This window comes from Podarcis pityusensis, assembly GCF_964106645.2.
Source record: "Podarcis pityusensis genome assembly, chromosome: 2".
Taxonomy (NCBI): domain Eukaryota; kingdom Metazoa; phylum Chordata; class Lepidosauria; order Squamata; family Lacertidae; genus Podarcis; species Podarcis pityusensis.
The window spans coordinates 96,861,873-96,882,812 of record NC_138029.1 but is presented as its reverse complement, the minus strand read 5'-3'; the positions used below and the strand labels follow the sequence as shown (position 1 = coordinate 96,882,812).

At 43.5% G+C, this 20,940-nt stretch overlaps 1 protein-coding gene and 2 long non-coding RNA genes across 4 annotated transcripts in view; 1 reads left to right on the top strand and 2 right to left on the bottom strand.

Annotated features, from left to right (window-relative positions):
- Positions 1-19,517, bottom strand: part of SHQ1 (SHQ1, H/ACA ribonucleoprotein assembly factor) — a 54,650-nt gene extending 35,133 nt beyond the window's left edge. The window contains exons 1-9 of one of the 2 annotated variants that reach the window (XM_080995747.1): positions 19,380-19,517; positions 16,511-16,685; positions 15,149-15,210; positions 14,215-14,337; positions 12,309-12,469; positions 10,348-10,460; positions 8,581-8,711; positions 1,240-1,394; positions 131-184 (exon numbers count right to left, since the gene is read on the bottom strand). In XM_080995747.1, the coding sequence (XP_080851873.1) occupies positions 131-184; positions 1,240-1,394; positions 8,581-8,711; positions 10,348-10,460; positions 12,309-12,469; positions 14,215-14,337; positions 15,149-15,210; positions 16,511-16,653 (942 nt within the window). In that variant the 5' untranslated portion in view covers positions 16,654-16,685; positions 19,380-19,517. Of the gene's footprint in view, positions 1-130; positions 185-1,239; positions 1,395-8,580; positions 8,712-10,347; positions 10,461-12,308; positions 12,470-14,214; positions 14,338-15,148; positions 15,211-16,510; positions 16,686-19,375 lie in introns of both variants that reach the window. The other variant, XM_080995748.1, reaches the window with a different exon arrangement.
- LOC308471700 overlaps positions 1-20,940 on the top strand; it is a 242,766-nt gene that overhangs the window by 175,446 nt on the left and 46,380 nt on the right. The gene's annotated exons all lie outside the window — the stretch shown is intronic.
- LOC308471696 overlaps positions 1-20,940 on the bottom strand; it is a 115,183-nt gene that overhangs the window by 86,118 nt on the left and 8,125 nt on the right. The window lies entirely within an intron of this gene.

Below are 20,940 nucleotides of genomic sequence, written 5' to 3'. Positions count from 1 at the left end.
AAAAAGCCCACCTAAGAAGAAATGTCCACTTCAGAAGGGATAGGGTGAAAGGTAGCAGTAAACCTTTTCCAGATATGCCTCTGTTTAAGATGTATTGCCCTATCAATAAACTTGTTATAATTCATCTTACCTCCAGCCAGCACAGAGTTGAACTCAGCTTTCGTATGTTCCATGGAGACTCAACCTGAGAAGGAGGAGTTCAGGAAACCAAATTAGAACACAACACTGTGTTTGTAAAAAGAAACCATTTGCACAGGAACTAAGAAACTGAAAACTGCAAAATATATTGGTTCAATTAAAGCACATTTAGATCTCCTCCATATATTTGCAGATACTATCCAACTTCAGTTGCTCTCCCCTCCACCCTCTGTATATTTTGGTGTTAGACATTAAAGAACCATGATTTGGGGTGGGGGGGGAGAGATAATTTAGAGTTGGAGCACCTAGGTCAGTACTATCTCCCTGAACATGTGTGGCATGTCCATTTCTGGACCTTTATTTCTCCTTACCCTCTATGCACTGTGAACATTTCCCATCAGCCAGTGCTCTGGCTTGAGTCTCTGTTCCAAGTCTTACCTGTCTACACACATCCAGATTTTCTAGGTCCTAGTGCTTCTTCAATCCTCCTCCCACCCAAACCTGCACCTCTAGCTCTCTGTCTCCAAAGATTGTGTTCCCAGGTAGCCCACAACAGATCTCCCCAAACGGGCAGTGGAAATGCCCATGTTGTTCTTAAGCACAGAACCACTAGACCAGGATATGCTACAGAAGACTTGGTGCCTTGCCTCAAGAACAGTAATTCTCAACAAATAATCTTTGCTTCCAACAAAATAATGCTCCTGAGTCTAGAAAGCATCCAAGAAAACCTGTCTCCCACAAAAGAAAAATAAAATAAAATAATTCAACATGTGGACAATGAAGATCCCTCAGCTGTTAGCTGTAAAATCATTTCCTCCTCCTTTCCTCTACTGCTAAATACAGCTCAGCAGAGTTGCCGTAGCAGCATCCAAGAGAGAGAGCAAGGGAAGAGAATACCTCACACTTTGGACTGTTAATTTCAAACAGCTGCCTGGCAAACCACCCTAGTGATATAGCATTTCGGTCCTGCGCTTTCAACGCCAGGAACAAAGTCCGCTTTAAAAGCCCTGCCTCCCAGATGACAGAGAAATTCCCTGTAGCTATTCTAGCAGATCCACTTCACTGAAGTTTCATACAGGGGAGTAGAGGGGAGGAACTCACATTCTTCTCTCCTTCAGTGGCACAGACTTCATAGCAATAAGCCAGAAGTATATCAACTAAGCTCAGATATACTTGATGACAGGTTCTTTTATCAAGCAGGAAAGTTCTGTTGGTGAATTTTCTTAGCTGCTCTTTCTCATCTTCTGTAAAGGAAACTAAACCCCCCCCCCCCCACACAGAGGTTATTTTAACACACCATATCCATAGCCGCACTAAAAACCACATACTTTGAATTAACAAGGGTAGTATTGATGAGAACTTCTTCCCAAGCCCCAGAATTACTCCTGTGTTAAGTTCAGAATTAACCATTTGGCTTCTGCAGCATCTGCTTGCCTGCATCCATTCAGAATTAACAGAAGTTTCCTTCTCAACTTGCACCACATGCAGTCAAAAAAGCTGCAGCTATTCCATTCTCTTGTATACAGGGACATATGTCTTCTTACACCCCGCCCACCTGACTGGGTTGCACCAGTCACTCTGGGTGGCTCCCAACAAAAATACAAAGCAAAACAAAAAATAAGAATAAAACATTAAAAGCTTCCCGAAACAGGGCTGCCTTCAGATGTCTACTAAATTTATACAGTTGTTTAACTCTTTGACATCTGGTGGAAAAGGCCATCTGTTTGGTTCCCTGCAATTTCACTTCTCGCAGTGAGAGAACCACCAGAAGGCCCTCAGAGCTGGACCTCAGTGTTCAGGCAGAACGATGGGGGTGGAGACACTTCCACAGATATTCAAAGTGTGTAATTTTTTAAAAAATAAACCCACTCTTCAGAGCAGTGGGTCTTCTTGGTAGTGGCACCCTCCCTCCCATCAAATGTCAAGGAAATAAACAACTATCTGACTTTTAAAAAACATCTGAAGGCAACCCTGTATTGGGAATTTTTTTATGTCTAATGTTTTGCAATTTTTAATGTGCTGTAAGCTGCCCAAAGTGGGCATAAATAATAAATTAAACAATAATAATAATAATAATAATAATAATAATAATAATAATAATTTTAAAAAGACAGTTCCTGTACTCAGGTTTACAATCTGAAAGGCACAATGCTTAGAGGAAAAGGGCATGGGGAGGGAGGAAGTTGAAAACAAACTCGGGTACCTGTTTTTCAAATTACAGAGTAGTGTCCAACTAACTTGTTCCATCACTGGAAGGATTTCCACTTGTGTAACACAACTCCCGTTAACCTCCACCATCATGCACCCCCCCCCCAAAAAAACACCAGTTACATAGTTTCCCCAACCTTTTGGAGGGGAGGGAACATGGCACACCTGGGGAGACAGAGAAGAGGGGCAAAGTCCCACCATGGAAGGTAAATCCCTGTGCTGAGGGAACAAGTTCACTGGATACTGCCCACAAAACTCTTATAAAGAATCGGCTCAAATGGAGATAGCTGAGGGAAAGGAGGAACCGAAGGTCAAGAGAGCTGATGGAGTGTCCCTCTTTCCCATCTCTGCTATTGCCAGGCAAAATGGCTGCTCCTCGGTGGCAGCTGAGAGAGAGAACACACCAGAGGCAGTTTTGCCTAAAAGCAGAGGATGTGGTAGCAAAGCTCCTGCAGCAAGGAAGATGTAACACTTAGGGTCAGGCAAGGAATGTGGCTCAATGATGGGAGAGCATGTTAAGCTCCCCAGGTTCAAGCACCCCAGCACTTTTTAGCAGTCCTAGAAAAAGCACTCCCTTTCTGAAACCCTGGAAAACAGCTGCCAGTCAATGGGAAAAATACTAAGCTAGATGGACCGTCGGTCTGTCCTATGTCATTTGCCTTAGATCAAATGAAGCAGAACCACATTATACAAAACATATCTGAGTCTGCTAGTGATCAACAAGTCAGGCTAGCAGTCGATTCCCTAATGCAAGACCTTTGATAGATGACTAATGCAAATGTTTTAGATTTTAAAGACATCCCTTCAAGACGTGTTCCACCCTCGCTTCAAAACTTATTGTAGTTGTCAATTATTTTGAAATCTAGACTGGATAAAGATTGCTCCCTTTAAAGAGTCAATGCAAGTACTTTCAGGTATATCCCTTTGAATGTAAATGGCGTCAATAGTTGAGTGAAGGGGGAGGGGGGTAAAAACACGGACCAAGGTCTGATTCTTTTCTTCTAACAGACGTATGAAACAGCATAGCAATTATCTGAAGAAGATGAAAATTAGAAATGCACATGCAGGTTGTATTAAAACTAAAAATCAAAACGTGCAGCAATAACTGAACTGCAGAGGCGATTTTAAGTTGATAGAGATAAGGAAAGATGCTAATAGAAGGGATATTCTGATTAAAGGACATCTAGAGGAAGAAAAAAATATTTTGTGTGTGTGCATGTCAGCATGCCTGCAATTTTTGTTGCTGGGGCATCCCAGTTTAGCACTTTGTGCATTCAAGTGAATGCCTCAATGAAGATCTAAAGGTAAAGGGACCCCTGACCATTAGGTCCAGTCGTGGCCGACTCTGGGGTTGCGGCGCTCATCTCGCTTTGTTGGCCAAGGGATCCGGCGTACAGCTTCCAGGTCATGTGGCCAGCATGACTAAGCTGCTTCTGGCAAACCAGAGCAGCGTACGGAAACCCCGTTTACCTTCCTGCCGGAGCGGTACCTATTATCTACTTGCACTTTGTGCTTTCGAACTGCTGGGTTGGCAGGAGCAGGGACTGAGCAATGGGAGTTCACCCCGTTGCGGGGGATTCGAACTGCCGACCTTCTGATCGGCAAACCCTAGGCTCTGTGGTTTAGTTACATCTAAATTCTTTCAAGGACTAATAATACTACTAATAATTTTATTATTTATATCCCACCCATCTGGTTGGGTTGCCCCAGCCACTCTAGTAATACTGAGATATATCCAAACATATTATCAAACCATTCTCAAATGAAATGAAATAAATACCTTAACAGATTGGAGAACTGGGCCAAAACAAAAAATGAATTTCAGAAGGGAGAAATGTAAGGTTCTGCACTTAAGCAGGAACAACCAGCTGCACAAATATAAAATGGGGGGCACTTGGCTTACCAATGGTACATGTGAAAAGGATCTCGGGATCTTAGTAGACCACAAGCGTAATATGAGTTCACACCAGCAAAAAAAAGCAGAGGGAAGCCAATGCTATTCTAGGCTGCGTCAAGTGTAGTGTCAAAATCAATGGAAGTAATAGCACCACTCTATTCTGCCTTGCTCAGACCACACCTGCCAGTTCTGGGCACCACAATTTAAGAAGGATGTTGACAAGCTGGAACCTGTGCAGAGGAGGGAAGTCAAGATGATAAAGGGTCTGGAAACCAAGCTTTATGAGGAACAGTTGAGGGAATTGGGTATTGGGTATGTTTAACCTGGATAGGAGAAGACTGGGAGGAGATATGATAGCTATGTTCAAATAGCTAAAAGGCTGTCACATGGTAGATGGTGAAGCTTGTTTTCTCCTGCACCGGAGGGTAGGACTCAAACCAATGAATTCAAGTTACAAGAAAGGAGATTCCAACAAAACATCAGGAAGAACTTTCCGACTGCAAGTGCTGTTTAAGAGTGGAACGGACTCCCTTTGAAGATGGTGGGAGTATCTTTCTTTTGAAGTTTTTAAGCAAAGGTTGGATGGCCATCTGTCATGGTTGCGTTGAGATTCCTGCATTGCAGGGGTTGAACTAGATGACTCTCAGGGTACATTCCAACTCTACAATTCTATGATCCTATCATTCATTTATACTGCAGAAGAAAGAAATCAATCCAGAAGGGGTAGAAAAATTGAGTTTCTCCTCCCTTAGGTTTAGAAATTAATCTGAAGAAACACAGTTCGTATGTTTCTTACAGATACATATTCCTCTCCATTCCTCCTGGCCTCGTTCCAAACCATGTATGTGCCCGTCTAGGACTGCCATTTATGCATCTGATAAAATGAGATGAAAGCTGCTGCTGTAGTAAATTTGTCCGTCTTTAAGACTCATTTTGCTGTCCTTTAGGACAAGCAATTATAGTGACCCAAACTAACTGCCGTGAATGGCAATGACAAAACCTATACTTTCTTATACAGTGGTACCTCTGGTTACGTACTTAATTCTTTCCAGAGGTCCGTTCTTAACCTGAAACTGTTCTTAACCTGAAGCACCACTTTAGCTAATGGGGCCTCCCACTGCCGCCGCGCGATTTCTGTTCTCATCCTGAAGCAAAGTTCTTAACCTGAGGTAATATTTCTGGGTTAGCGGAGTCTGTAACCTGAAGCGTATGTAACCTGAAGCGTATGTAACCCGAGGTACCACTGTACTACACTGGAGCAAGTGCCTCTGGTATGAAAGATGAGGTGCTCTATTTCCTCAAGATCAGGGATGAGGAATCAGTTCCCTCCAGGCGCTGTTGAACTCCAATTCCCATCAGACTCAACCACCATGGTCCAAAGGTTGGGGGTGATAGGAGCTGAAGTCCAAACAATATCTGGAGGGGCACAGTTTCCCCACTTCCACTTTAGGGCAGCAACAAAAAGGCAAGCAATCATAATGGTGTGGAAACATGGCACTCAAGGAAGCAGAATCCATACCTAGACCTTTACTTCGTACCACATGGACCATCACCTCAGCCTTACAGGATAGTCACATGTGCAACCTGGTCTGGGCCACATCAATCTGTGGCCATAACTTTTAGGGCCTTTCCGAAATCCCTTTGCCTATCATTGTCACAAAAGACATCTGAATGTCTGGGATGTAGAACAATAACCCTTTCATTGAATCCAAGGACCTAATAAATAAGAGTGAGACTTGTGAACATTTAGGCAGCAGTGGGGCAATCCCACATATATCTACTCTAAAGTAATTCCCACCAAGTTCCAAGGAAGCTTACTCCCAGGAAAGCAGGCATAGGATTGGAGCCATAGATGCAAAGGGAAAGACGAGGCCTTAAAAGAAAAAAAGCATCATTTTTCTTCTCCTATAAAAGGAAATCGGAGACTGATCGCTAGTAAGCATGATAGATTAAAAGGAGACAAAATAAATTACCTCAGAGCATGTAAATGATACATTAAATGCATGTGGCTGCCTACGCTTATGAAGACTGCTTGTCGCCTAAAACAGAGCTTTAGAATTCTGCATTGTGAAACCAAATAAAAATGAACTGCTGTTAGGCAAGCCAAACGTGACTTTTAAAAGAAGTTAAATCCTTTCACCTGACGTCTGGGGACCAAGGCTTCAGTTTGGGGAGCAAAGCTAACCATCTCCTTCCCCCAACCCCATGAGAAAAGCCAAGTAATTAGTTAAGCTTATGTAAAGAATTTGTTTGACTTGCTTTGCATAATGGAACGAAAGGAAATTTCGGCCTGTCAGTGAAAGGAATGAAGCGCCCTCTACTGGAGGGATACTTGGTCACAAAGCCAAAAATGATGGCGGCCTGCACCACACTCTTATTTCTGCTGACTTTTTTGAGGGGTGGGTGTCTTTTCAGCAGCCTGGTATAGGAAGGCTGGAGCAGAAAGAAGCAAAGGAAGAAGAGGCAAGGAAGCAAACAGATGCATCGCACAAAAGCTAAAGCAGCTAAGAGCTGTGATAGGCACACATCCTGTCTCAGAAATTGGAAATAAAGTATAGCAAATCAAGCAAACCAAAAAATGCAAAAAAAAAAAAAAATCAAAAAAATCAAAAATAAACTATGTTTTGTTTTGAATATGACTTATAAGAAAGTCTGTAAGTGTTGTAATCTAATGCAAGTGGCTTCATGCTTTTGGCTGCAGGTTCCAAAAGGAAAAAATGTTGTTATCTGATATAATCAGCCCTTGCATTTCTTTCTGGAAATATTAAAGCCTCTGCAGTTACAGTGACTGTTATCAATAAAGAGAATTTACAAAAGCAATCCATTTTTTAAAAAAAAATGCCATTTGCTTTATTTCAGCGCCGCAGATAACCATTCAAAATGTCACCTATACAACTGTATTACATGACATGGGTGCAATACCTCTTCTGAAGAGTAAATCTCACCACATAGCAATACAGTAAGAATTTCATCTATTATAAAATGAGTCAGGCTCAGATTCATTTTATTATTAAGCACTGCGATACAGCAGGGAAGACAGGTGTCATGCATTTTTAAAGCCTTATTCTTAACAGCCCTTCTTCAGATTTTACCTGCATCAAGGTTACACACTGTAAGAATTATGAGGGACCTCACAAGCCCTGTTTCAACTTATTTAACTGCCAGAAGTTAAATGCTCATCCATTTCCTCTCTAGAGTCTCCATGGAAGAACGATCCATGACTTCCATTGGTAAACACCCCCTCTAACAAAATGTGTTGAGGGAATGTTATTGGGTTGTTTTTGTTCTTATTTTTATTATGTATTTTATGTGTTTATATTGTAATTTTAACCACCCTGAGACCTGCAGGTATAGGTCATATACAGATTTTAACAACAGCAGCAGCAGCAACAACAACTTTCTAATGTGTGCTTCTTATTCAGATTTTGCAACCCAAAATGCCTTTACAAACAAAAGCTAATAACGGTTTGCTTTTAAGATTTCTTTAAATAGTACAAGTTTAATTTTCCTCACCACGAGATATCTGGCAAGAACAGAAAGTACTTCTACTGTCAATGGTTCAACTATAGAAGGGCAGATAAAGCAGTCCTTAATACTGTAGTTCAGTACAGTTAACCAAAGGAAGATAGCAAAAAGACACATTCATCAGTATCACCCAATTTGAAAATGGCTTTTAGTCAAAGCACAGCAGCAACAAAATGAAACCCTTTCTCTGTTTGACTCAACCGCTAAGACAAATGTCAAATGAAAATTTGAATTTGCAAATAGATTTCATTAACTTTATATGTTCATAAATGTGCAGTGGTCGTAACAGGCTGCTTGGGCACACTAGGAAAATACAGTGAAAATGGGTTCTTGCCCCTCTTAAGAGTGTTGTGCGCTGACCCTTCTCCGCTTAAGATATTCTCACTTTGTTGCTAGGCAGACTGTGGGATTGGTCCAGTGTTGTGCAGAAGCAACGCCAGTCACACCACACAGTATATGAGACCAGCTCCAAGACTGAGAAACCAAAAAGCATGAAAACGTTGCCTATATTTAGGATCCTTTCTAAGGGTTCTCAGGCTTCTTGTTTGGCCTGGGAGAGTGAAAGGAAGGGTTCTGGGAAAACAGGAAGAGGAAAGCAGCAATTCACTCCCAACGGTTCTTTTCCCTGTTATTTTTGTGCCATAAAATCTCAAGCAAACTTTTGACAGTCCTTTCAAAAAGAAGGGGTGGGATGTTTGCATAGTCCCTCCTTTTTTGCAAAGGAGAGCAAATACCTGGTTGAAAAATACCCACTAAAGAGGCCTGCAGTTGTCCATCAACATCCACAGAAGATCTGGAAAGTGGGGTCTTACCAATTACTGCCTGTCTGCTCTCATTCAAAGGATGGCTTTCTTGGGAATCCATCTTCTTTCTAGAGGCTTTAACCCACCAAGGCTCATATTTCAACAGATGGTGAATAGTCTCATCTTCAAAGAAGTCAGCACTGGAAAGATAAAAGGATTCCTGCATCACGGTCCAAAATTAGGCGTTCGTGTATGTTGCCAAATAATCATAATACGTAATCATCATTTCCTTAAGCTACTCAGTAGCATGCAAAGGTTTACACACCTAGAGGTGCAGGACTCCCAGACCCACCTGAGATTTGTGTATCTTGCTACAGGGATGATGCAAGTGAGTTATATCTTGCTCACCGGAATGGAGGATGGAGAGAAGGGAAGGTATAGACTTTTGTGCAGGTTTAAATGTACCCCACCTTACAAAGTTAGAGAGTCACATCTGTTGTTCCACCCACCCCTTGTCCGTGCAACTAAATAGCGTAACACAGTGAGATATGGGAGAAGGGCTGTAGCTGTAGACCACATGCTTTGCCTGGAAAAGGACCCAGGTTCAATCGCCAGGTATTGCCAGGTAGCAGTGGTGACTGCAGTTCATTGAGACGAGTAGGACACAATGCAGGCAGACAGAACAGATGTAGTCCACTAATCCTAGTTTCATCCCCATCATCCTCCCTGCCAAGTTCTACAAGAGCAACATTGGGACTCTCCATCTATTGCGAGACACAATGGAGTGTGCCTCACGGGGTGAAGTCAAACCACTGGAGAATCACAGTCCCTGCTGTGGCTTGCAGAGATTGGTAAATCATAACTGCTGCCTCCTGCGTTGTTTCTGCTGCATTAGCAGCAATGAAGTGAACTCTCTGGGTGCAGCCTGGGCGGTCTGTATGGAGGTCCAGGGTTGCCCAGATGACAAGACTTCCCTCTTGGCCTCGCTGATGTGGTCCAAAATAAATCAGAGCAATACGTTTGGCACCAGCTTGGCTGCAGGAGTTGCTGGAAGGAGGCATACCAGGCACCATCCAACCATCTTAGGGACTCCACTAAGGAAGGGTTTACTCCTCAGCCTTTTCTCCTCCCAAAGATGTCATGCAAGGCGCGGGTACACTGGGACGAAGGGGGAGGAAACAAGCAGGCAGTGTCACCCTGAGCTGCTTTTAAGTAAGAAGGCAGACAGGTGGGAGCTGGCTGAGGGGGAGGGACTAAGGTTGGTGGAGAAGTGCCTCATTTGCCTTAATGAAGCAATCTCTACTGTCAGTATTGTTGACAATACTGGAATAAATGGACCAGTGGACTTGATATAGAGGCAACTCTTATGTAAGTTATTATCCCATTTCTCAAGGGCGAACAGCTTAAATATGCAGCAAAAACCCTGTTTCTTTCTCTTGGTCGGAGTGGATCAATTGCACCTATTACACCTTAGAGTACTATACTCAAGATTATTATACTCTATTATGTGGAGTAAGAAAGGTAATTTCAGGGAGTCGTGGGGTTCCTTATGTTGACGACGTTCTGCAGTCGTTGTGTCTACTCAGCTTGAATTTCAGCTGGCCTTTGGCTCTAACAGAGTCTCAGAAAAACCAAACCTGAATCATATCAGTCATCAGCTTCCGTGGCAATTATACATAAAGAGAGTCTAAAATGCAGCATAAGGCAAAATAGTAGGAGATACGGAAACCACTCATTTCCTATTTAAAAAATAGGCCTCTTCGATCCACTTTCTATTAAATGATGACAAGATGGTCAACCAGATATTGCAGAAACACGCCATATGCAAGGACTTACAGGTAATGATCAGGATCGAATTTGGCATCTTCTGCTGCCAGCCTTTTCTCTCTGCGTTCAGCTGCAGAGGTCACGTCTGGATTTTTTATATCGATAACATCATTAAGTTCATCCTGCAAAGACAACCACAAAAGAATAAGCAAACCTGTAAAGGTGGGGGGGGGGTTGACTTTGTTAAAGGTTTAGGCAGAAAACTTGCGAGGTTCATCTCAAATCAAAGCTGACAATGGAGACTCAGATGATATCGGGGTAAAGGGAGTCTACACCCAGCAATAGCACTATGCCCAGCTATGAACCGAGTTTGCCTGGCCTCAGTCGCTTGCATTCCAAGTAAACTTTGATTGAATTTATGCAACGAGCTCTACATGAGGCTGCTACTGAAAATGGTCAAGGAGCTTGAGGTCCGAGGGAACCACCTCTGCTGGTATCTGCCCACCCGTGGTTATAGCCTATTTGAAAATATTGCAAGCTCCCGCAAGAAGCACCTTCCCATTACTCCGAAACAAGTTTGAAAACAGGAGCCTGAGAACAAGTATTTACAGAACCCCACTGCTTCCATAATGAAGAAAGCTGAACAGTTCATTTAACACAATACTTCCATTTCCTGCATTGTATTCTTCACACAGAACTGCGCTGTGTGGATTCTTCTCTTTGCTTATACAGAGAAAATCATGTATTTTTTTTTCCAAAAACAAAAAAAAAACCACAAGCAAGCCTGCAGCACCTAGGAAGAGACAACACGATTCTAAGATTTATATTTAACTGTCATTTTTCATCGTTACAGGCTGCTAAGCATCTTCCACAAATTTCAACTGAAGACACACTATCTCAGACCATGGAAATCCCCTGAACATTGGCATCCATCTGTCTAGAGAGACAATGGAGTGAGTATTTGGGGGTGAAGTCAAGCACCAGGAGGCTACTTCAACCTTCCTTCCCCTCTGAAGCAGGATGTGAAGGAGCTGGACACTGGAGGAGTGCCACATTCAGCTCCATGCTTTCTGGACATGGGGGGTGGGGGTGGCCCCCACCCCAAAGTTATTGGGGGATGCAAAAGGGCTCGGCCCCCAGGAGCTGGACCCCCTGCCTATAAGGCAATGGAGGTTTAGGATCAGAGTTTTCCTTCACCTAGATGGGCTACCTTTCCCTAAATGTGAAAATTTTGCATCAGGCCAATTACGCAATGCAAAATCATGCACAATTAAGCATCATGAACCCCAGGGGCACTCACGTGGGGCTTTATACAGAAATTCCATGGCGTCAGCAAAAAGGGCACTTACGATCAGAACACACAACCTTTTGTAATGATTGCCACTTAATCATTGCAAGCATTTGGATTCAAAGTTCTCACAAACGGAACTCCAGCTCAGAGTCTTCCTGCTAGACAACTAGAGTGGGAAGGCATTTTTCACTACCTCCTGCGGTGTCTTGCTCTCTGAAAAGCTGCTCCACAGGGTTCTAGGCTATGGGAGAGAACGCAGCAGAAAACAATGGAAGCAGCCTCCCTTTGCCTTATTCCATGGGACCTACTGCCAAAGTTAAGGACAGAGGATTTCGCTTTATAGGTTAAGGTTCACATTGTATGGGTTGTTTCAAATGGGCCACTGCCCAACCTCAAGGTGGTTCCGAACATATTGTTTGCTTATAAGAATGGATGGTATTCAACTAAGTTTCAACCCATTGATTTTAATGAGCGTGACTAAGCTGGCCCCAACTTCAACGGGTCTCCTATGAGTAAAACTTCGTTGAATGACATCACACATTTATTTGTGGAAGCCACCCAGATATCAATGTTTGTATGTTGGGTTTATTCCATTTCAATAGCAACACCATGAGGATTTCCTTCACGCTGATACGTAATGCGTTTCAAATTTCATTCTGGATTGGGGACTGAGGGAAGAAGCTATGCCTATTAGAAGAGTTGATGGGTTTGTTGTTTGTTTTTAAATACCTGAACATACCTGAAGACGTCTGAAAACTCCCGATTTCATATTTCCAAATCCATAGGTGCAAGGCGAACATAAGGGGCTGTCTTTGCTTTCCACATAAGGAGTCTGTTCAATTTCCCAGTCAAATTCTTCCTCTTCTTCCTCCTCCTCCTCCTCTTCTTCATTTTCAGCGCCTGAAGTTTTGAGGTCAGGTGGTGGTGAGGGGAACAAAAAGGTAACAAATCTTCCTATCAGAAAATTTATTCTCAAACTCCACAAGGCACCACCAGAGCCCCCAGTTTGGAAACTGGAATTGTGCTGCTTCACCCTGCCTCCCAGATCATCCACACAGTGGAAGCCACTTTGATTAAGAGGGACAAGATTCATGAGGCCTGTGGGGTGGAGGCCCTAACCATGTCATTTAATACTGCGGGAACGTGTGCACCTTCACTTGGGGTACATACGCTACATTTGTTTGTGTGAAAAGACAGAGATATAAACCTAAGAACCAGAAAAACTGATATTGAGCAAAAGACAGGATTAGTACTTGGCCAACATCACACATAAATCTGCCCAGTTCACTATAATGAATTCTACTTTTAGGTTTATGATGAAGTATGTGTATATACTCCCAACTCCCCACTGATGCGTCTTCTATTTTCATGCGACTGCACACACACACCAGGGACCAGGAAGTGGTGCCCGGAAATGACAAGTGAGGTTAGTTCTCAATGGCGAGATCAAAGAGTGTGTTGGGCAATATATGGGGAAATTAATAGTGGAGTAGGGGGGCTGAAAATAATGCCAATATATTTCACATCCGGCAACCAATGTGCCCCTTTGGTTTCAGATGGAGTTTGGTCAAGTACAGTGGTACCTTGGTAGTAGAACGGCTTAGTTGTAGAACAAATCAGCTCCCAAACGTTGCAAGTGAGTGTTCAGGTTTGCAAACTTTTTTTGGAAGCCGAACATCCGACGCAGCTTACACAGCTTCCAATTGGCTGCAGGAAGCTCCTGCAGCCAATTGGAAGCCGCACCTTGGAAGCCGCACCTTGGTTTTCAAACCATTTCGGGAGTTGAACGGAATCCCAGAGTGGATTAAATTTGAGAACCAAGGTACGACTCCAGAGTTAACACTAAACACATTCCTTAGTGTGTTAGTGTTGATCTGGCTCCCTCAATCTCAATGATCTCCAGGCATGGTTGGACTACAACTCCCAGCAGCCCCCAGCCAGCATAGCCAATAGTCAGGCATAAAGGGAGCAGCCAAAACATCTGGGCAGCACTTGATTGGGGAAGGCAATACAGTGGTACCTCGGGTTACAGACGCTTCAGATTACAGACTCCGTATACCCAGAAATAGTACCTGGGGTTGAGAACTTTGCCTCAGGATGAGAACAGAAATCACACGGCGGCAGCGGGAGGCACCATTACTTAAAGTGGTACCTCAGGTTAAGAATAGTTTCGGGTTAAGAACGGACCTCCGGAACGAATTAAGTTCTTAACCAGAGGTACCACTGTAATAATAATTTTATTATTTCTATGCTGCCCATCTGACTGGGCCTCCCCAGCCACTCTGGGCGGCTCCCAATAGAATATTAAAAACATGATAAAACATCAAACATTAAAAACTTCCCTAAACAGGGCTGCCTTCAGATGTCTTCTAAAAGTCAAAAAGTTGTTTATTTCCTTGACATCTGATGGCGGGGGCGGGTTCCCACAGGGCAGGTGCAATTACCAAGAAGGCATAAAAGGCAGCTTCCTGTGTTTCTATGAACAACCAGAAGCATTATTAGCCTATGTAAAGCATTAAATTCCTATTTGCAGAAAGCAGTGCAAGTAAAACATCTAGCACATAAATTCATCTTTCTCTGAACTTAGAGAGGGAGGGAGAGAGAATGAACCCGTGAGCCATTTTTTAAATTAAAATTATACAAACCCATCTCTTCGACTAAAGGTTTTGCAGATCTGGATTTCTTTGGCGCTAACAGAGCTGTCAACATGTCTAGCCCATCAAAATTCTCTCCGGGAACTTCCTTGGGAAGATGGATTGTAAAAACCCCTTGAAAGAAAAGGATTGAGTTAACAAAAGGCATTTCCCCATTTATCCGGATAAGCTACTACTAGGGTGTTTCGAAAAGCAATAGCAAAACTGCTGGCCAGACTAGACTAAAAAACCAAAAACAAAACCCTGCCTGCTCTCATTTTTGCTTGCATTACTCCAGGGACAGAGGCCTGCAAGTGCAGCGCCCACATTCATTAATGATTTCACACATTCATAAAGCAGAAAAAGAGGAGCACGGGTGATTACAGCTCATTTTCAGCTCCCATCCTAACTTACAAAAGGAGGATCTGCACACCCTCCCAGTGGAAAGATTTGGAAGTCACACAAGATGCAGTTCCACATCTAGGCCTCATATATCTCAAAAAGGCCCCTCTTCAAACAGAACGAGGGCAAGTGGCTTTTGCTTTCTTCTACCACCTTCCATATTGCAAGTGAGAGGCACAAATTAAATACATCTACTACATGTCTTGCTCGATCAGTCCAAAAACCCAAGCTAAGAAGATGGGGAACAGACACAAAACATTCTTCCCAAATTCATAATTTGTCATGCAACACATTCCACTAGATAAGGCTGCGCTTGACTCTCTCTGCACAAAGAAAATTGTGACATGGGAAGCATCGTTGTCTTCCGTCTAGCAAGCCTAAACCATCCCACTTATCTCTACGAAGCAAAACATTCTGAAACAACCAGGACAGCTATCTTCATTTTATACTACTGCTAGAAGTGGAAGCAAATGTAACAGCAGAGGAATCTTGCATACCACACTTTCTTCCAAATGAAGATATTTAATTAAAAAGAATTACAAACCTGTGTCGTCATACGATGCTTTCTCTCTCCCATCCTCGACAATTCTTCCTGGAAGAGCCAATCTGGGAGAGGTGGAATTAAAAGCGTTTAATTACATATCTGATGCAGGGGTAAGGATAATAGGAAATCAGGGACTGGTTCAAGGCTTTAGAAAACCTCCTTCCATGTACACTTCAATGCAAAAGAAAGCCCAATTGGAAGCTGTGCGATTTGAGTAAGGCAGCGAGAAGAGCAGAGAATGAAGGCAGAAAAGGACAGATTAGGTAAAAGGAGTTTGGATTTGATATCCCGCTTTATCACTACCTGAAGGAGTCTCAAAGCGGCTAACATTCTCCTTTCCCTTCCTCCCCCACAACACTCTGTGAGGTGAGTGGGGCTGAGAGACTTCAGAGAAGTGTGACTAGCCCAAGGTCACCCAGCAGCTGCATGTGGAGGAACGGAGACACGAACCCGGTTCCCCAGATTACAAGTCTACCGCTCTTAACCACTACACCACACTGGTAACTGCCGTGTGCCTTGCAGAATGGTGAATGCATGACCTTAAGGCCCTATCCCCTCTCAAGTCCTGCCTAGAGTCTTTCCTGCTTTCTCAATATTTTAATAAATACTAATTGTCCACTGAAAAGACTTGCTCAACAAGCATGAGTGTTACTTCAGATGCCCATGCTGGTATCTAATATAGGAGAAAACCCAGGGGGGGGGAAAATAAAATTCAGAAACAAGAGCTAGTTCACATCCCACCTCAGCCATGAAATCACAAAGTGATAAGTCTCACCTCACCCTCTATAATAGAAATAATACTGGTGCCTCTTAAGGAGCTATTGCAAGAATATACTAAGTATGTATGCCAGGTGTTTTTAACATTCAAAATAACACTATATAAATGCCAGAGGTGTCATTTACAATGTGTGTATAGAACACATTCACAGAAAGTCTTCAGGGTGTAGTGTAAGCACACGGCTGAAACAAAACAACGTACTACAGCAAGCCTTGGGCTCATACATTCTATTTCTCCCTCTTCTGCACAAATAAGGAGGAAATCTGAAGTGTTCATTAATGGTTTGGAACAAACCAGTTTCTCATCTCATTTGAATACAGGCTATTGTAGTTTGCACAAAGCAGCTACATTAATAAGCCAGGGTTGTACCACTGTGGGTCCCAGGATAATTCTCAAAACAAACCACAGACTGAATTCAGCCAATATGTGATTCCAGAATGTATCCTATATTAAGGATTTTCTGTCTCTCACACACAAATGAGCAAACTCGCCCCCAGAAACACAGTGGGGAAGCGCTTATTAACACAATGTGACAAACAATACATAAGCAATTAAACTCAACCTAATGAAGTGATGTTACTTACCTGAGAAAGTACGGTTTCGCATAAAACTTGAACTCCTTCCCTTCAAAATAGACCTCAAACTCTGAAACTCGTGCATATGGTACTTTGATTGTTATTGTAAGAAAATCTGGATCCTGACTCAGTTCAAACGCTGGAGTTATCATGCTGAATACTGTTCACAAGCCAAAGGTGCTGCCTGAAAAATTATGTCATGGAAATAAAAGAATCACCATCTGAGCAAACATAAGAGAATATCAGTGACATATGAACACCTGAGTATGATAAATGGATTTCTGTTAATTAATTTTTCTAATTGTCCATTTACTGGCAGTCTGAAATAGTTTTGTAAATTTTATGAGGGGGAGATTCCCCCCCGCTTTGACTCCAGGGTGACTGCAGTGGGGCCCACCCCTCATCCTAAAATTGTAGGCCCCTGAGGCATCATATCTGGCACCATGAAAAGGCCTGAGGAGTCTAAAGCACAGGGCAACCATCTCAGAGACATCAAGAACACCACTTGTAATAATGCTGGTGATGAAGCAGCATAGAACAGGCCCAGCCATCAGGGTCCAAATCTCATAAACACTACCCAATGTCTTTGGAGCACCCTCCCAGGCTGCTCTACCTTTTCAGGGGAAAATACACAAGGAAACAGTAACTTTGGGGAGATGTAAAGCTATTGGGCAATCCATTTTTGGGTTCCATGAGTTGTGCAAGTGGCAGAAGAGACATTAATGACTATCAGATCAAAAGGAGATGGTAGAATAGATCTTTCAATGGGCTGGGGTTAATGTTTGAAGTGTGTATCCTGTGTGAATTAAAGCAAAGGTTTTATTCAAGATTTTGGGACTTTACTGAAAGTTTGAGGGAATATGCTTTGAGGCTTAGGAGCGGTTAAATGACTGGAAGTAAGTAGGACTGAGGACAAAGAGCAGTTGCTCAAGAAAAGGTCTATGGAAAGAGTGTAGGATGCTGCTATTCATAGGGAATTAAAATTGCCTCTTTGGCAAAATGGGAAAACACTTTCCCAGGGTTTTAAGGAGAACGCCATCAAGCTTCTGAGAAATCATAAACAAAATACAGCTTTTACACAGCAATGTTGTCAGGAGCATGACTGCATCAGAGCCTTCCGGATGGGAAGATTGGAAGCTAATACCTTGAAGAAGACACTAGATGGAAAATGCTGACATGACTGATATGAGTAATCAATGAAAGTATGTTGGGGAAAAACATACAGAGGGAGATGCAAAAGTTCAAGCAGATCTGAAACAAGAGTTTATGAGAGCTAGGGAATGGAGTCACAGCACATGACAGAGTGGAAAGAGCCACTGGGTGCAGGATAGATTTTATGATGACAGGCCTATTTGCCAAAGATGAAGGAAAGTAGGGCACACTGCAGAAACAGATGATGTTATCAAGAGTGTTCATGAGTTGGAGATGTTCAATCAGGCTCTGGAGCAGCTGGTGAGACAGTGGAGCTAGAAGAAGAAAGGAAGCAGTACAATACACCCGTGTTCAAGCACATTTAGTATAGTAGGTCCCATCTGCACTATACATTTAAAGCAATATCACACCACTTCAAAGAGTCATGGCTTCCCCCAAAGAATCCTGGGAACTGTATTTGGTTAAAGGTGGTGAGAGAGAGGCCTCTGTTCACCTAACAGATCAACAATTCTACAGGAATTCCTGGGGGATGCTCTGAGGCGGCCCAAAGCACATTTCAGTGTGGACACCTACAGTTACTTCCCCCCCACCAGCTTGTTTATTTTTGTTGTATACAGATGCCCTCATCTGTGCCACGTATCCACAGGGAGCTCTGAGGCACATATGATGCACTGGAATCTCAGATGACACTCTCCCATTTGCCTGGGCATATGATTTGCCCTGGTTGAAAGCACATTTTAGTGTACAAACCCCCCAGTTACTTTTTATGGTATTATGATGCCATCACACATTTATGAGCATTTCACAACCATGATTATTTTTACTGAATAACATTATTGTTGGGACAAAGGAAGGAGACCCCTGTTCATGTACATATATATAAGCCAAGGGATATCCTAATATTTATTATTATTATTATTAAATGAATAAATTTGTACACCAGCCTTCATCCAAAGATCACACGGATGTTCACAACATAAAAATACAAAATGAGAGCATACAAACTTTAATTGGGAGTTCAGGGATACATGAGCTTTACTTTTTTTTAAAGTGCTTCAGATCTTCTAGCAAATAAAAAACTTGGAACCACTAACTAACCTCAGCATCGCCAGCCACGTTTTTATTATGTGAATTCCACAAATAGGATATGAACCCAATATCACTTTCCCCATTGGCGACTCCCCTTCCCCACACCAGGAACTGATATATTCAGAGGCATTGCTGCCTCTGACATCTATCGTGAGTTGGGAGCCTCAAATAAAGCCTGCTTCCATTTCACAGAGAACACAGCAAACATGTTTCTAAATGGTGAGTGACTCAAGAGTCCGCAGTAAGGTACAACCTGCTGCTTTTACACACTTACTCTCTGACACACACATCAATGGGCATACCTGTCGAAAAGCCAAGAGCTAAACACACATGGTGCCATCCCAACACAGGGTGGCATAAAAGACTGCTGCTGCTGCTGCTGCTGCTGCTGCTGCTGCTACAAATTCCCCTCCAGCTCCCTTTAGCCATGGATAAGTGTGTGTGATGTTTATAAGTGTGTGGATATGTGCGCGCATGTCTCTGTGTATGTTGGTGTGTGCATGAGTGTATATCTGTGCATGTGTGTCTGTACGCGTATTACTGTCGGCTACAGCCTCCATTTCCACACAGCTCCATCCCCGATCTAAAAGACTACGAAAAACGCCAGGCTCGGCAACCAGCCCCGGCCAACACTCACCCACCGACCCGACCGAAGACCACGCACTTCCACACACGCGCTGGCAGAACCCGTCTTCCCCTACCGCCCACGGCCCGCCCATCCCGATGGCGCATAGGCTTCCAATTGGCTGGAGCCTGCGGTCAACATCCATTCCCTCCAATGGAGAACAAGGGTCTCTCGGAGGCGGGCCGCTTGGGAGGCCGGGCTACAAGCTCATTGGCAGGAGCTGTCGGCTCGCGCCCATTCACAAATCGCCGAAAATGTGAAAAAAGAGGGCGGTGCGGCGGAGTGAGCGTCACGTGACAGGAGCCCGGCGAGGGAAAGGAATGTCGCGATCCCGCGCCTGCGCCTTCCTTTCGGTTCGCTATAACGGGCGATCGAGCGAAGCGGGCAGCTGCGCGTGACTTTCCCTAGTTCTGTGTTTGCCGCTGGCCACGCTGCAAAGAGGCATTGTTTTTTTTTTCTTTTTCCAATGCAAATGCTTGGGTTGGCTTTCCAGTAATCTTCCAATTAGCTAATACTACTGAATGGCAGCGAAGCTGCATCCTCGGTTCCTAGTTCCTTACTTTGCTCAAAACGTCGAAGAACTAAGAAGCTCCTGTATCCCCACATTAAAGTCCGTATGCCCCCGAGCCACCAAATAAATATCATTAATGTGCCTGATTGGGTGGTGGGCTCTTTTAAAAAAAAAAATTCCAACAATCAAAATTATGCTTGGGAAACACTCTTAAATGCATGATGACAACGTAGCACCATTAAAAAACTTAAGTAACGGGGTGCCCATCCTAAAACATGCTTTGGGCCAGCATAAATCATACACCCGAGCAAATGGGAGAGGGTCCTCTACAAAATGCCAACCCAAAGTGCCCTACTGGCGCATAGTCGGTTTGTGGAAATCTGTAGGGGGGGGGGAATAAGTATCTGGTGGCATCCAGCCCCAAACATGCGTTGTTGTTGTTGTTTAGTCGTGTCTGACTCTTCATGACCCCATGGACCAGAGCACGCCAGGCACTCCTGTCTTCCACTGCCTCCCGCAGTTTGGTCAGACTTATGTTTGTAGCTTCGAGAACACTGTCCAGCCATCTCGTCCTCTGTCGTCCCCTTCTCCTTGTGCCCTCAATCTTTCCCAACATCAGGGTCTTTTCCAGGGAGTCTTCTCTTCTCATGAGGTGGCCAAAGTATTGGAGCCTCAGCTTCACAATCTGTCCTTCCAGTGAGCACTCAGGGCTGATTTCCTTAAGAATGGATACATGCTTTGGTTCAGCTCAAATCATGCAGCCAAACAAATGGCAGTGTCCTCTGTACAGTCAAGGGCATCCTTGCAGACAATGATAGCCAAAATATGTAGGAAAAAATAAGTAACTGGGTGTGTCTCCGATGCAAAATATGCTTTGCGCCAGCACAAATCATGCACCCAAGCAAGCAGGAGAGTGTCCTCTACAAGGTACCAACAGAACAGGCATCAGGCTATGAGTGTATGATCTCTGGTGTCCTGGAGGAGTCTTGACTGAGCTGTATGGCTGAAGTTCTAACACAATGGAAGCAAGTCCTGTTGAACTTGCTTGTTCTGAGAAAGAAT